General features: G+C 33.5%; 1 protein-coding gene across 13 annotated transcripts in view; it reads left to right on the top strand.

The window, feature by feature from the left end:
• ZC3H13 (zinc finger CCCH-type containing 13) overlaps positions 1-16,666 on the top strand; it is a 98,716-nt gene that overhangs the window by 35,710 nt on the left and 46,340 nt on the right. For 8 of the 13 annotated variants that reach the window (XM_070578840.1, XM_070578842.1, XM_070578843.1 and 5 more), the window contains exons 6-8: positions 5,227-5,366; positions 5,989-6,149; positions 11,604-11,801. In XM_070578840.1, coding sequence (XP_070434941.1) covers positions 5,227-5,366; positions 5,989-6,149; positions 11,604-11,801 — 499 coding nt within the window. Of the gene's footprint in view, positions 1-2,449; positions 5,367-5,988; positions 6,150-11,603; positions 11,802-16,666 lie in introns of all 13 variants that reach the window. The other 5 variants (XM_070578846.1, XM_070578847.1, XM_008516942.2 and 2 more) reach the window with 2 other exon arrangements.

A 16,666-nucleotide genomic window follows, 5' to 3' on the forward strand; every position in this document is an offset into this window, starting at 1 on the left:
CACTGTACACTCATGAGAAAATGAGTAAACTAGGCAAATAATGTAGTATTATAGAACTATTTTTGATCTTCTGGAACTTTGGAAACTTCTCAGGGACCCCCAGGAGTCATCAGACCACTCTTTGAGAACTGCTTGTCTCTAGAAGCAGCTTCTAGGACTTGTGGTTGTTTTCCCTTTGGCTAACTTCTTTTCTCACTTTTAATTTTTCCTTCCAGATGAAATCATGCTCTCAGGGCATCAGTAACATCTATGTGTTAATGATTCAAATATCTGGAGCTCTCAGTTGAGGCATCTGCCAACTGGATATCTCTATCTGAGTTCTGTATCTTAAGAGCACCACTTTCCTACTAGATTTCCAAAAGCCTGAGAGTCATTGGTGATACTCCTTTTCCTCAGCCTAGACATATATAGAGTTCTGACATTTCTACCTACTGAATGTCTTTCAGAACCACCTATTTCTCTAAATTACTACTCATATTCTAGTTCTTAAAATATTTGTTTATCGCCTATAAATATATTTACCAAAATAACCTCCTAACCTGCTGCCTTGAGGTTAGTCTTGTCTCCTCATTCATTCTCCACTTTGAAGCCAGAATAATGTTTAAAAAGATTTTTTTTTACCAAAGTATAATCTACATTCAGAAGAGTGCGCAATTCATGTGTGCAACTCATTGAATTTTCACCAACAGAACAGGCTTGTATAGCCAGCACCCAAAGCAATAAATAGAAAATTACTGGTATCCTATAAGCCCCCTTGTGTTCCCTTTCCAGTCACCACCTCCCAACTCCTACCTCCAAAAGGTAACTACTGTCCTGAGTTCTGCTACACTGATTAGTTTTTTCTGTTTTTGACCTCTGTATAAGTGGAATCTGTAGCATGTACTCTTTTTGTTTTTAGCTTCTTTTGCTTGCAATATATTTGTGAGATTAAACCGTATTATTTATTGCACATAGTTGTAGTTAGTTAATTCTTGTTGCTATATAGTATTTCATTGTATGAATATACCATAATTTATCCATTCTGCTGTTGATAAACAATTGAGTAATTTCCAGTTTGGGGCTATTATGAATAAGATGCTATTACTGTTCTTAATCATATCTTTTGGTAAACGTGTATCCATTTCTGTTGAGTTTATGTCTGGCAGTAGGATTACTGGGCCCTGGAGTTTGCATATGTTCATCTTATTAGATACTGTCAAGTCAAAAATGGTTGTCATTACCCATATGATATTTTTTGCCTTTTTCATCTTAGCCACCCTGGAGGTGTGTAGTGGTATCTTACTGTTTTAGTATGCATTGCGCTATTGACTAATGAAGTTGAGAACTTTTTCACGTTTATTGACCATTGTATAACCTGTTTTGAAAACTGTCTATTCCAGACTTTGCCTATTCTCCTATTGTGTTACCTGTTTTTTAATTGTTGAGAATTCTTTATATATTCTGGATATAAGATCTTTATCAGACATATGTATTGTAAATATCTTCTCTCACTCTGTGAGTTGCAGAGTGAGCTTTTAAAAGAATAAATTGGTTTATTTCATTCCCCTGTTTAAAATTCTCTGATTTCCCATTGCCCTCAGGATCAAGTACAAATTCTTACTGTACCTACAAAACTTTTCATTATCTAGTTGCTTCCTATATTTCAGTCCCTGACCCCCAAGTCTGTGTTTCCTGTTTGGTTCCTTAAACTTCTCTTATTTGTTTAGCATAAGAATCAGTGCAGTAACATAAAAACCAAAATATCATTGCAGTAGAAGAGAAAATGTATGAACATATTTGATAATCTTGAAGGTTGATACATCCTCCTATAATAAAGCATAAAACCCAGAAGCCATAAAAGATTTGATTACATAAAGATTTAAATTTCCTGTAAACTAAACACAGAAGTTAAAAATCACTTTAAGAAAATAGTTGACATGTGTAACATGTAAGCATATAGTAAAAACACTATAAACATATACAGTCATATGTCACTTAACAATGGGGATATATTCTGAGAAATGCATTGTTAGGCGGTTTGATCACTGGAAACGTCATAGAATGTACTTATGCAAACCTGGATGATATAGCCTACTACACACCTAGGCTATGCAGTAGTCATCTTATAGGAACACTGTCATATATGCAGTTTGTTGTTGTCTGAAATGTTGTTATGCGGCACCTGGCTATAATGAGCTTCCACAAATATATAAGAAAAAGTCCAGTTGAAAAATGGGCAAAAAACCCAAAAATTGGGTAGGTAATTCATAGAGGAAATAGAAGTGGCTAGTAAATGCTCAGGCTTGCTACAGGAGAATGCCAGTGAAAATAAAGAGATAGCATTTTTCACCCATCAGATTGGCAGAAATGAAAAATACTAATGTTATCAAGTGGAGTTTGGATTGGTGAAGCTGTTTTGGAGTGCAGTTTGGCAATAATAAAAATAAAATTATACTTGTCTTTGATCCAGCAAATCTAGTTTGAGAAATCTGTCCTAAAGGAATACTTGCACATGTGAATTAAGGTAGGTGTCAAAATAGTCATTGAAGTCTTTTTTATAACAGCAAAATATTGAAAACAAAGTAAGTATTATCAGAAAGAAACTGGTTAAATTAATTATGGTATGATATGAACATACCATGAATTGCTTTGCAGATGTTAAAATGAAGGTAGTTTTGACCTCTATGTATGACATGGAAAGATTTTCCTATATGCAATGTGGTAGTTTTAGTCCCATTATTTTAAAGAGTATAAATATTAAGGCTTATTTTTATGCATACAATACTAAACTATTTAATGGCATTATCACTCTAGTAAGGATGGCAGTGGGAGGAACATAAGGGGAATTCCATATTTTACTCTGTGTACTTAAGACTTTGACAGTGAGAATGTATACATTAAAGACAAAATAAAGTACTCGTATATAGTCTTTAATCTTTACGCATATACTTTTTATATATCTGTGATTATTTGCATATAATAGATTACTAGAAGTAAAATTGTTGTATTAAAGGGTATGAATGTTCTTTAGGCTTTTACTTATACTGCCAAATTCCTTTCCAGGATAGATGTGCTAGTTTACATTGCAGCCACCAGAGCATGACCATGCCTTTCACCTGTACCTTTGCTGATGCCTAATATTATAATTAGGAAAAAAATGGCCCTTTAATACATGAAAAAGGCATATTTATATATCATGTTCATTTCTTTCTTTTTGTGAATTGCCTGCTCATGTCCTTTGCCCATTCTTTTTTTAATTAGTAAGAATTCTTTATGTATAAAGAATGTCAGTCTTTTCTTATGTATTGCATGTATTTTTGTTACATATTCTTAAAAACTCTGCCTTGTTAGATGTACCATTCTAATTATGTTTAATATTTTCCTGATGACTTAGAATTATCTGTATGAATCAGTTTTTATAGGGCAATTGTAATGATAACCTCAAGCTGTAAGATACGGGAGACATTTTCTAAATTTATTAAATGGTTTAGACTTTTATTTTTGAGTTCCATCTTATGTTTTGTGCTTTCCAGTTTTTCTTTTTTTGTCAGGAGACTATCAGTTGCAGTGTACCTGCAGTAGCCCATCTTTATAGGCTAGGAAAACGTCTTACTTGTGATTATAATTTATGTAAAATAAGCATAAGTAGTTTCTGAGTAAAGACGTGAGAGGTTTTCCTCTAAGCAAAATATATTAGCTGTAGTTCATTGACTTTGACATATATTTTAACTGCTCGGGCCTCACCACCTTGGTTGGGTGGTTGGGAATTAAGGACTGAAAGCCAGCTTCTCAGTTCTTACGTGTGTTCTGTGTTGGTGATGTTTCCAGATAGCAGTTTTTCAGTGGGCAGAGCATTATTGATAATACCTTCAAAAACACTGTAAATCATTCTTCTCAATTAATACTCTTTCTTTGTTTTATCCTTGGTATTTGGTTCTAGAATTTTATCTGTTAATGGTTTAAGGACACAGTCAAACTGGATCATTGAGCCCTATTATTCACTGATGTAAAGTGCCTCAATGGAATGTAAAAGTGTAACTAGAGATAGCCATTATTTGTTTAATTAAATTCAGTATCTCTAATTATTTTATCTAATAAAAGCTATATGCCTTTAAATAGTTAGTAATTGCTTTCTGACTGACAAGTGTCATTTAGTCTATTTTATATGTGTACTGAGAAATTGTCATCATACTCCAATATAAGGCAAGTAATCAAGTTTAGTCACACAGGTAGCAGATAGATAGCTACCTTCTCAGTGCCCAAGCATGAATGGATAGTTGGCATTCTAATGTATTTTACCTATACATGACAATGATGTCCGTTTTCTTGTGCTTTAAGCAATCAAATAGGACTACTTATCATTATTGTTTTTTAGTTCTTCATTTTCTTTCTTTACCCAAGGTTCAGAAGTGGTGATCTTAAGTGCTAAAAGTGTAGTTTGAGAAGGCATCTCAGTTTGTGATGAGTAAAGCCCAACATGGTCACGTGCTAGGATAGAAGTCAGTGAAATTCCCTCCTCCAGGCTTCTTGGCATTTATAGCAAATGAGAGTGAGAGGTTCAGTGGCAGTGCCAGTAGCCACAGAAAGCTTGCATAGATTGTAATGAAGTACCTTAGCACACAACTTTTCCCGTTGTTTTTCCCCCTTAACCAATCTTCATATTCTTTTCATTGGAAATAGAGACATGATATCAGATCCACTGAGGAGATGGACAGTTCTGATCTAAGGAACTGGTACAAATTACTCATGTACACATTGGTATTAAAATTACTTTATTTTTAGATACAAATTACTTGCGTCACTAATGAAAAAACAAAACCATGGAAACAATGTTGTATTCCTAATGTGACCTTTATTTGATACTAATGAATCTTTAAGAAAATCAAGGAGATAATGAATCACATCATATGCAGAATGAAATATTGAAGGCTTTGGTGTCTTTAATGCCTAGAATTTATAGCTGAGTGTTTTAATTGTATCTTTTAAAAATCCCATCTCCTACCCAAAAGCCTAAACCCTAGACAATTCCCAGAAAACCCAGGAACCTTAAAAATGTATGGCTTTTCATAAAGAAATCAGCCGTATTGATTTAGTCCTTTGTAGAAACAGCATATGTGTCTTTAGTCTTTCAGAAGTATCTAATTCTAATGAAAGAATCTACCATTTTAATTGGTATAAAAATGCTCTAATTTTTGTTATAGATAATCATGATAGTTTCTGATAAGTAATGGAAATTTTATTTTAAAGATTCTGACAATGGAGATATTAATTATGATTATGTTCATGAGTTGTCATTGGAAATGAAGCGTCAGAAAATACAGAGGGAATTAATGAAGCTGGAACAAGAAAACATGGAGAAGAGAGAAGAAATTATTATTAAAAAGGAGGTATGCTATTCGTTGAAATATATGTTAGTAATTAACATCAACATGGATATTGATCAGAGGACTCATCTGCTTGTTACATCTTAAATTGTATTAGAATATTGATACATTGGCCAACTTACTGTATATCAGTCACTTCGTATCGTAATCATTTAATCTTCACATTACTCTATTAGATAAATATGAAATAATTTTGCTATTGAACAAGTGAACAAAACAAGTTCTGTTGCCTAGAGTCACCAGCTAATGTAAAATGGGATTTGAATCTACGTATGTCTGTTTTTAGGCCTATGCTATTTCTAGAATACTTGCTTCTTTTCTAAAGAGGAGAGGGGGAGAGAGAGAGAATTTATTTCAATGTAATTTGTGATTTTTCTGAGGACATTTTCAAATTTCATAATTTTAGTTTGCTTTATTGATATTAGCGTTATGTTAGGGCAGTTAATTAGCGTATTGGTTAAAAGTGTGGGTTCAGGAGTCAGACTAACATCAATATGTGGTGGCTATCATAACACAATGTTTCATCTCAAGTTTGGTATGATTTGAAAACACATGCTTTGTTGTCTGATTTTAACAGCCATGATTGGAGGAGTTTTTGAATTGACTTACTGAATTCTTTTGAAAGGTTTCACCAGAAGTGGTTAGATCAAAATTATCTCCATCACCTTCTCTGAGAAAGTCCAGCAAATCTCCAAAGCGAAAATCAAGCCCTAAGTCGTCATCCTCAGCTAGCAAGAAAGACAGGAAGACAGCTGCAGTATCCTCTCCCTTGTTGGACCAGCAGAGGTCAGTAGGGCAATAATGGTACTAGAATGAAAGAGCTTTTTCTGAAGTGATGTTCAAAAGAATTACTTAGTAGATTACAGAAGGGTACTTTTAATACACTTAGTATTTAATGTAAACTTTTTTCTTCTAAAAAAAAGTGAAATGTTTCAATTTAAAAGAAAATTACAGAGAACAGTAAAAAAATGTCTGTCACATCTACTTATGCTTCAGAGCTTTTTATTTTTTAAGAAATAAAACATAACAGATGCATTTCCTGTCCTTCCCACTTGAATTTGGCGTTTATGATACTTGTGCATGTGTGTTTATACTTTCATAATATGTGTTATTTTGCAATATATAGTATTTTCATCTATTCAATCTTAATGCAGATACATTATAACTTCTGCAACTTAGTTTTTCACTTAATATGTTTTAAAGCTTACCTATATTGATATATGTAGTCTTAGTTTTCATTTTAGTATTTGTACTATTTATTTGTCTACTTTTCTGTTGGACATTTGTTTTCAGTTTTTAGCTATTGCAAATTATACGCAATGGAAATTCTTCTTGTCTCCTTGTATACATGATCAAGAGATTGTTCTTTATAGTATATGTGTAGCAGTGTGAATATATTTAGAATTATTGTAGTAGCCAGTTGGCAAAATAAAAATAGAAGTGATTAAATATGAATACATTGAGGAACTGAGAATAAGGCAGGAGACACTTTTTCATTTAATGTCACTCTGTACTATTTAAATTTTATTTTAGTTAAAGTGCATAGGCTAATTATATTTAAGAAAAAAGTTAAACTAAAAGCCTCTTCCCAACATTTGACTAGTCGGCAGACCCTGTCTATCTGAACCCATAATGAAATTCATATTTGTCGTCTTCTTTCTAGTTTCTAGAGGCTTTAACCATATTTCAGACTTTTTGACTAGACTATTATATCATCCTACTAACTGTATTTACTTTATCTAGTGTCCACTCCCCCATACATATAAACACTTTCATTCAGCTACCTCAACCCATTCATTTTACGTATTTTGTGAGAGAAATCTTGAACAAACAATTCCAATTAATTTATTATGCCATTGAAAAACTCAGTGGTTTTCCATTCTGTTGATGAAATTCAGATTTTTTAGAATGATACTCATACTTTGATCTTTGCAATCTTGTCTGTATTTTTGTCCAGTATTCCTCTTATACTGTTCCACCTTCAGTCTTTCAACATCTGGCTCAAATTCTTTCTTTTCCAATAAGTTTTCCCATTTTTCCTTACTGAACATAATTTCTATTCCCTTTGTATATCTTTCAGATTTTATTTATGCCTCCCTGTTAATAATAATTGCTGTTTGCATTATATTTTATCTGTGGCATACATGTTTTACAACCTCTATTAAATTTAAGCTTCTTGAAGATTGGGATCTTGATGGCTCATTGTTCTGTCTCCCCATAGCACTTACTTTGCATAGAGCTTTGCATTGTAGTAAGGCACTCTCTGAAGGTGACTTGATCTTCTCCTTTGCTTCTGGGATTGAGTAAATATTACACAGGGATGTGGAAGAAGTTGGACTATGGAGTGATTTGATTCACCCCACTTACTCTTTATCCTCTTTGCTAGCCAGTTATATAACTTTTGGTCAGCTCCATTCATTTCCCAGAAAAAACAGCATACCAGAAATACTCTTTTTTCATTTTCTTCTCCTTTCTATTTATAAAATCTTTGAAATTTAATCTCTTCATAGAAAGTTTTGCTAACTATTTGGATGAAGGGTTAGTTTCATCCTATTCTTTTTCATCTCGTTTTCTCTTACTGCTTTATTAGTAACTCACTTATCCTTTGATGAATATTTAGCATGAATAATTACATTGATTTAACTACTATGTTTTCTGTATTCTAAGATGTTGTTGACTTTGAGATGCACCATTAATTTAATAATAGAAGCAGAAGGGCGTGGAAAACAGTCCAAAGGTACAAAGAAAACATTGAATTGAACATAGCATTTCTTTGGCATGCAGTTTAGATTTCCTAGAGTCTGTCAGATCATCAATTTTTAGTTTCATTGCTGGATCATATACTATAAACTCTTTGAAGACATGTTAAGCAACAACTAAGGATTAGAATTTCAGTTAAAATTCAGTGGAGTGTTGCAACCAGTGCTAGTAAGTCAGCTGAGGTGACAATCAGGTAAACAAACTCCTTGGTCTTACATGGTTATCATATTAAGTAGGCAGAGATAATTACAGGTAAATTAAAACTCATGCTTCTCCCTGAAAGTTGGCAGTTTTCTTTCATTGTGAGATATATTGTGATAGTAAGCTTTATGCTGATATGTGAGATACAGTGTGGCTTAGAATCAGCAAGTGTATTATCTATTCTGTCTGTCTACATTGTTTTTTAGTTTTTATTAGGTAAATTTTTCTTTATAGCTCTTTGTATAAAGATGTATGAAGTTTTTAAAAGCCATTCAAAAGAAATAGTTTTGGGGAGAGAGAGGATCTAAAAATGATAGAAGTAGATAATTGAGCTCTATGCCACCAATAGGAAGTGGGCTCTGTGCCAAAGAATAATCAACTAACTTAAAAATGTCGAAAGATTTTGTTGACTTCAGAAAGTACAAAACCATTTTTGCCCCCTTCAGTTGGAAGGCACTTGAAAACCTTACATCTGTAACATCATTGTTTTTTCCAACTGCATATATTTTTGAAGGTAATGTGGAGAAATTCTGCACTTTAGTGAGTGTATTGAGATAATCTTCATTGTTATCATAGCTTAATCCAAAAATGTGAGTTTAACACAACAGAAGTTTATTTCTCACTCAAGTAAAGTCAAAATGGTGTTTCTGATTAACAGGTGGCTCTCCGGTACATGGAGATTGAGTTCCCCAGGCTCCTGACTATGGCTCCACTTTCTTGGGTTTTTGAGGACACCAAACTATAGAATGTGCAAAGAAAAAAATTAATTAAAGTATTAAACTTATTTAGGTATACAGCTTACAATTGCCTGGAGTATAAGAGTCTTTTATTAGTTTGGCCTGGAAGTATATCATTTCCACTCACATTCTTTTGACCAGAACTTGGTCACTTGGCCACAGCTAACTTCAAAAAAGTCTAAACAGGGGCCAGCCCAGTGGTGCAGCGGTTAAGTGCGCACGTTCCACTTCGGCAGCCCAGAGTTCCTAGGTTCGGATCCCCGGTGCAGACATGGCACTGCTTGGCAAGCCATGCCGTGGCAGGCATCCCACATATAAAGTAGAGGAAGATGAGCACGGATGTGAGCTCAGGGCCAGTCTTCCTCAGCAAAAAGAGGAGGATTGGCAGCAGGTGTTAGCTCAGGGCTAATCTTCCTCAAAAAAAAAAAACAAAAAAAGTCTAGACAGTATAGTTCAACAATGTGCCCAGGACAGAAGTTTGGTAAACACCTAGCTAGTCTCTGTCACAGGCACTAATGTGAAAATACAGTTTGTGTGAAGAATTACTCTATCATTTTATCTTGAAAATGGTTTTTAAAATAATTTTTCATACAGATACCAGCTGTTGATTAGTTTTTGTCTTTTAAGTGGGAAAATATTTAGAAGTGCAGACATTTATCTCTTATCTGTTAGATACATAAAAAGTTTGAGTCATTTCATAAATATGCAGTGAGATATGTGCTAATAATGGTTCTTGGCAGAAAACAAAGATGAAAAATAGATCTGGTCATATTTTACTAATTTCTGACTTGCTAGGTGGTTAAACCTAGCAAGGTTTAAGAAATAGTAAGACATAGATTAAGGGCTAAGAGCTAAATTTTCTGAATGCTTACCATGATTGAGTCAGTTGCTTTTGTACTGTTATCCTTTTTTAATCTTACCAGCAGTTTTGAGGAAGATACTATCCATTACCTTTTTATAGCTAAGGAGTCTTGGGATTAGAGAACTGAAGGTCACAGGAAGTAAGTTCTGGGATTTAGCAAACCAGAGAGACATGGGTTGTGGAGAATTGATGAAATAAAAATAGAAGAAATTGAGTAAAAAACTTGAGGTTTCAGATTGAAATGACTCACTGAGTGCTAGAAAAGCATAACAAAAGAAGATCTAGGTTTATCTCAGTGCAATTTTTAGTTTCCAGGGAATAATGTTTTATAAGCATCCCAGAAGGAAAACCAGGTCACCTGCATAGGAAAGAAATTGACTCTCTTTGGGCTTTTCATCTACAACACTAACTGCTACAAGATATTGTAATATCATATATATACATATTTTTATATTTATTATATAATATTGTATATATGTATAATTATATGATGTTTATAGAGCTCTGAGGGAAAAGGATACTTGACAACAAAATGCTGTATTCAGTCAAACTGTTCAGGTATCAGGTAAAGACAGACAATTTTGGATCTATGAGGGCTCAGAGTTATACCACTTAGATAAAATTATTTAAAGTGCCAAGTGAAACAGGATCATCTATATCTAGAAATCAATTCCAGGTAGATTAAATGTGAAAGGCAAAATTCCACAATTTTAGGTAACCATCTTTGTAATCTAAGAGTTGAGAAAGATTTCTTAAGACTCAAAGATTTAAATGGATGTTTACTAACAATGCTTAGGATTTCATTTATAGGTAATGTAATTGTGTGTTCTTTATAATGATGAAAACATGGAAGACACCTAAATAGCTTAATATGAGGGTCTGGCCCTTTGTCATAGTGGTTAAGTCCAGTGCACTGTGCTTCAGCAGCCTGGTTTCGCGGTTTCAGATCCCAGGCGCAGACCTACAGCACTGTCAAGTTGTGCTGTGGTGGTGACCCATATACAAAATAGAGGAAGACTGGCACAGATGTTAGGTCAGGGCTAATCTTCCTCACCAAGAAAAAAAAGACTTAATATGAAATTGTTCAAAGAATTTATAGGGCATATCTATTAAATTCTATAGTCTATAAAAATAATTATTTAAATCTACTTTTTGTTATAGAAAGATACTCGTGCTTTATTTAGTACAAAAAATTTGATAAAACATTGTAATAGGATTGAGGGGGGTGGGAAAGAGACATGGGAAGAGTGTGGACATGTATCCAAGGTGTTAACAATGGTTATCCTTGGGTAGTGGAATTATATGTGATTTTTACTTTCTTCATCTACTTTTCTATATAAGTTTTAAAAAAAATTCAGTTCATGCAGTTGTTTTATTTTATATTTCCTGTCCTGAAAGAATCTCTTCTTAGTCCACCTGCATTTTTTCTCAGAAACCTACCCTTTAAAATTATATAATAAGCAGTGTTAATGAAATAAGTAGCAAGTAAATTAATTCTTTGCTTGTTTCTGTGTATTATTTTTTTCAGGATATTGATTACAAATATACAAAGTAGTAAAAGGCAAGTTATTGAAAAGGGTGCTATCATTTTAAAAAAAATGCTTTGTTAAAATGAAAAAACATTCATTTGACCTTCCAAAAATATTTGGACCTCTAATGATAGCTTTATGTTACCTTCAGGAATTCCAAAAGCAGTCAAAGTAAGAAGAAAGGACCCCGCACTCCTAGTCCACCCCCTCCTATGCAGGAAGATATTGCTCTGGGGAAAAAATATAAAGAAAAGTATAAAATAAAGGATAGGCTAGAAGAAAAACCAAGAGATGGAAAGGACAGGGGACGAGATTTTGAAAGACAAAGAGAAAAAAGAGAAAAGCCACGGTAAGTAAGATTGTATGTTTCAAGTCTTACTTTTGTAGAATCTAAAACAACTTTTCAGAAGATTTTAGGCATTACTGTAATGGATTTTTTAGTGTTTTCAGGTCTGTGTATGTATATTTAATAATTTTCGTATTGAATTGTGGATAACTTCACTTAAAATTTTTTATTATGATTAAAAAACAAAATTTCTGGGGTTGTCCCCATGGCATACTGGTTAAGTCTAGCACACTCTGCCTCGGCAGCCCAGGTTCACAGGTTCAGATCCCGGGTGCAGACCTAGACCACTCGTCAGGCCATGCTATGGTGGCGACCCACATACAAAATAGAGGAAGATTGGCACAGATGTTAGTTCAGGGCTCATCTTCCTCAAGCAAAAAAAAAAAGGAAGGTTGGCAACAGTTGTTAGCTCAGAGCAAATCTTCCTCACCAAACCAAAACAAAATACCACACCGTAAAATTTCCATCTTAACCATTTTTACGTGTACAGTTTAGTAAAGTAACATTCACATTGTCATGAAACAGAACTTTTTCATCTTGCAAATCTGAGCCTATACCCATTAAATAACTCCCTTTCTCTCCCCTCTCACCTCCAGCTCCCCAGCCCCTGGTAACCACCATTCTACTTTATGTTTCTATGAATTTGACAACTTTAGATACCTTATGTAAGTGGAATTGTGTTGTCTTTTTGTGACTGGCTTGTTTCACTTAGCATAATAATGTCTTCAAGGTTCATTCATGTTGTAGTGTGTGACTGGATTACCTTCCTTTTGAAAGGTGAATAATATTCCATTATCTCTATATACTGCATTTTGTTTATCCATTCATCTGTCAATAGACATAGGGATTGTTTCCACCTCTTAGCTATTGTGAATACTGCTGCTGTGAACTTGGGAGTGCAAATATCTCCTCAAGACCCTTTCAGTTCTATTGGATATATAACAAGTGGGATTGCTGGATCATACAGTAGTTTCTATTTTAAATTATTTTTTTGAGGAACTTTCATACTGTTTTCCATACCAGTTGCACCATTTAAAAATCCTACCAATAGTGTACAAGGGTTTCAGTTTCTCCACATCCTCAGCAATATTTGTTATTTTCTGTTTTTTGGATATTAGCCATCCTAATAGATGTGAGGTGATGTCTCACTGTCGTCTTGATTTGCATTTCACTGCTGATAGTGACATTGAGCCGCTTTTCATATGCTTATTGACCATTTGTATATCATCTTTTAGTAATATCTATTTAAGTCTTTAACCTATTTTTTAATTGAGTGGGTTTTTGTTGAGTTGTAGGAATCCATTATATATTCTGGGTATTAACCCTGTATCAGATATATGATTTGCAAATATTTTCTCCCTTTTCACTCTGTTAATAGTGTCCTTTGATGCACAAAAGTTTTTAAGTTTGATATAGTTCCATTTGTCTGTTTTTGTTTTTGTTGCCTGTCCTTTTGGTGTCATATCCAAGAAATCATTGCCAACTCCATGTCATGAAGATTTTCCTCCATGTTTTCCTGTAGAAGTTGTATAATTTTAGATCTTACATTCAGGTCTTTAATCCATTTTGAGTTAATTTTTGTGTTATTGTGTAAGGGTCCAACTTCGTTTTTTGCATGTAGATAACCAGTTTTCCCAGGACCACGTTTGAAGGAATTCCCCTTCCCCATTCCCTATTGAGTAGTCTGGGCACTCTTCTTGAAGATCATTTGACCATATATGCAAGGATTTATTTCCAGGCTCTCTATTTTACTCCATCGGTCTGTTTGTCTTTATGCTAGTAGCAGACTGTTTTGATTAGTCTTGCTTTGTAATACATTTTGAAATCGGGAAATATGAGTCTTCTTTGTTCGTCCTTTTCAAAGTTATTTTCGTTATTCAGGATGCCTTGAAATTCCATGTAAATTTTAGGGTGATTTTTATATTTCTGCAAAAAATGCCATTGGGATTTTGATAGGAATTGCATTGAATCTGTAGATCACTGGGTAGTATGGAATACTTAACAATGTTAAGTCTTCTGATTTATGAGCATGGAATGTCCTTCCATTTATTTGTGTCTTTAATTTCTTTCAGCAACGTTTTGTAGTTTTCAGTATACAAGTCCTGTATTTGACCTTCTTGGTTAGATTTATTTCTAAGTACTTTATTCTTTTTTGTGCATTTGTAAATAGAATTATTTTTAATGTCCTTTTCAGATTGTTCATGGTTAGCGTATAGAAACACAACTGATTCTTGTGTGTCGATTTTATGTCTTGCAACTTTGCTGAAGTTATTAGTTCTAACAGTTTTTTTTTTTCTGGTGGAATCTGTAGGCTTTCTTACATATAAGATCATGCCATCTGCAAATAGAGATAATTTTCTTCTTCCTTTTCAATTTGGATGCCTTTTATTTCTTTTTCTTGACTAATTCCCCTTGCTATAACTTTCAATACTGTGTTGGATAGAAGTGGTGAAAGCAGGCGTCTTTGCCTTGTTCCTGATCCTCAAGGGGAGATTTTCAGTCTTTACCATTGACTGTGGTGTTTGCTGTGGGCTTTTCATAAATGGCCTTTGTTATATTGAGATAGTTTCTTTCTATTCCTAATTTGTTGAGTGTTGTGTTTATCATGAAAAAGTGTTGAATTTTGTCATTGTTTTCTCTTCATCTATGGAGATGATCAGGTGATTTTTTTTCCCCATCCTTCTGGTAATATGGTGTAATCCATTTTCCAATGTTGAACCATTCTTGCATTCCAGGATTAAATCCTACATGGTCATGGTGTATAAATCTTTTAATGTGTTGTTGAATTTGGTTTGCTAGTACTTTGTTGAGGATTTTTGCATCAGTATTCATCAGGAATATTGGTGTGTAGTTTTTTTTCCCTTGTAGTGTTTTTGTCTGGCTTTGGTATCAGAGTAATACTGGCCTCAAAGAATGAGCTTGGAAGTATTCCCTCTCCTCCAGGTTTTGGAAGAGTCCCCAAGGATTGGTGTTAATCTGTTAATTCTTTGGTAGAATTCTCCAGTGAAGCCATCAGGTCCTGGGGTTTTCTTTCTTGGAAAGGTTTTAATTACCAGTTCAATCTCCTTACTTATTATTGGTCTGTTGATATTTTCTCTTTCTGAATGATTCAGTCTAGGTAGGTTGTGTGTTTCTAGGAATTTATCCATTATTTCTAAGTTATCCAATTTGTTAGTGTACAGTTGTTCAAAGTATTCTCTTGTAGTCATTTTTATTTCTGTGGCATCAATTGTACTGACCTCTTTTTCCTGGTTTTATTTATTTGAGTCTTCTCTCTTTTTTCCCTTGGTTAATCTAGCTAAGTATTTGTCAATTTTTTTGATCTTTTCAAAAATCCAACATAGTTTTGTTGATTATTTTGGTTGTTTTTCTTTTCTCTATTTCATTCATCTCTGCTCTAATCTTTAGTATTTCCTTCCTTCTGCTTGCTTTGGATTTAGTTTCTTCCTTTTGTGGTTTCTTGAGTTGTAAAGTTAGGTTGTTGATTTGAGATCTTTTTTATTTTTAACGTATGCATTTATTGCTGTAAACTTTCCTCTTACCACTGCTTTTGCTGCATTTCATAAGTTTTGATACGTTGTGTTTTCATTTTCATTTGTCTCAAAGTATTTTCTAATTTCCCTTGTGACATCTTTGACTTAATGATTGTTGGAGTGTGTTGTTTAATTTCCACCCGTATTTGTGGGTTTTCCAGATTTTCTTCTGCTGTTCATTTCCATTATGATTATAAAACATACTTTGTATGATTTTAGTCTTTTTGAATTTGTTAAGACTTGTTTTGTGGCCTAAAATGTGATCTGTCCTGGATAATGTTCCAAGTGCATTTGAGAAGAATGTTTATTCTGCTATGGTTGGGTGGAGTGTTCATTATATGTCTGTTCAGCCCAGTTGATCTACAGTGATGTTCAATCCTGAATTTCCTTATTGATCTTTTGTCTGTTAACAACCATTAGCTTTTTGATATAAATAGACTTATAAAAAAGAGCCAGCCACTGAAAGATCTGAGACTCTTCTGAAAATCTGTTCATTTTGAAATTTAATAATTGTTTCAAAATTTAGAGTGTATGTCACTGAATTGAGTAATGTAGATTCTGTATATTTAATAAATTACTTCTCATAAACCAGTTTTTCTCTACTCTAAAGATAGTACTTCTTAAAAGTCTGTTTTCAAAATGGACAGGTTATGAACTCTTGATTTTTAAAATTCATTTATTTAATGCTACTTAAGAACAAGTATCCTTTTTATAAAAATCTACTTGGAGGTAATATTTTTCGGGTTCACACGATTTGTGAAATGGCTACAGATTTGATACGGATGCTTTCCCCTTGTTTTTTATTTTTTTAAATTAGTTTTCAAGTTTATTCTTTCATGAAATTAGCATTTCCTCAAGACAAAATGCAACTCTTTAGAGAGCTCTCAGTCTCTTTTCTTCTTGAGTTACAGTGTAATGGAAAATGCATAAACATTGATACAAAGAGGAACTTGTATCTTGGCTCTACCAGTTACTTGATTCAAGACCCTGAATAAGTTTGTTTTCTGAGCCTCTATTTTTTCAACTGTAGAATATACATGATTTTGCCTGATAGTGTTGAGGTGAGAATATTAAATGAGATAATACTTAAAAAAATAAGCAAAGTGCTCAGAAAGTGTGTCTTTATTTTCCTACTTTAGTAATAAATTATAGCATAATTATATTTAAAAATGCCTTTCCATTTACAGGTTTCCACTTAAACTATATAGTTAATAAAACGTATCCGTAAAGAGACTTAGCTTTTTCTAACTTTTCTACTTTTTTTCTGACTGCACTTATGCAGTATCACCTAGATTTAGAATCAGCTGTTAGTAATAAGGACTCAGTTTAGGGCTT

The sequence above is a fragment of the Equus przewalskii genome, chromosome 16 (genome assembly GCF_037783145.1).
Source record: "Equus przewalskii isolate Varuska chromosome 16, EquPr2, whole genome shotgun sequence".
Classification (NCBI taxonomy): domain Eukaryota; kingdom Metazoa; phylum Chordata; class Mammalia; order Perissodactyla; family Equidae; genus Equus; species Equus przewalskii.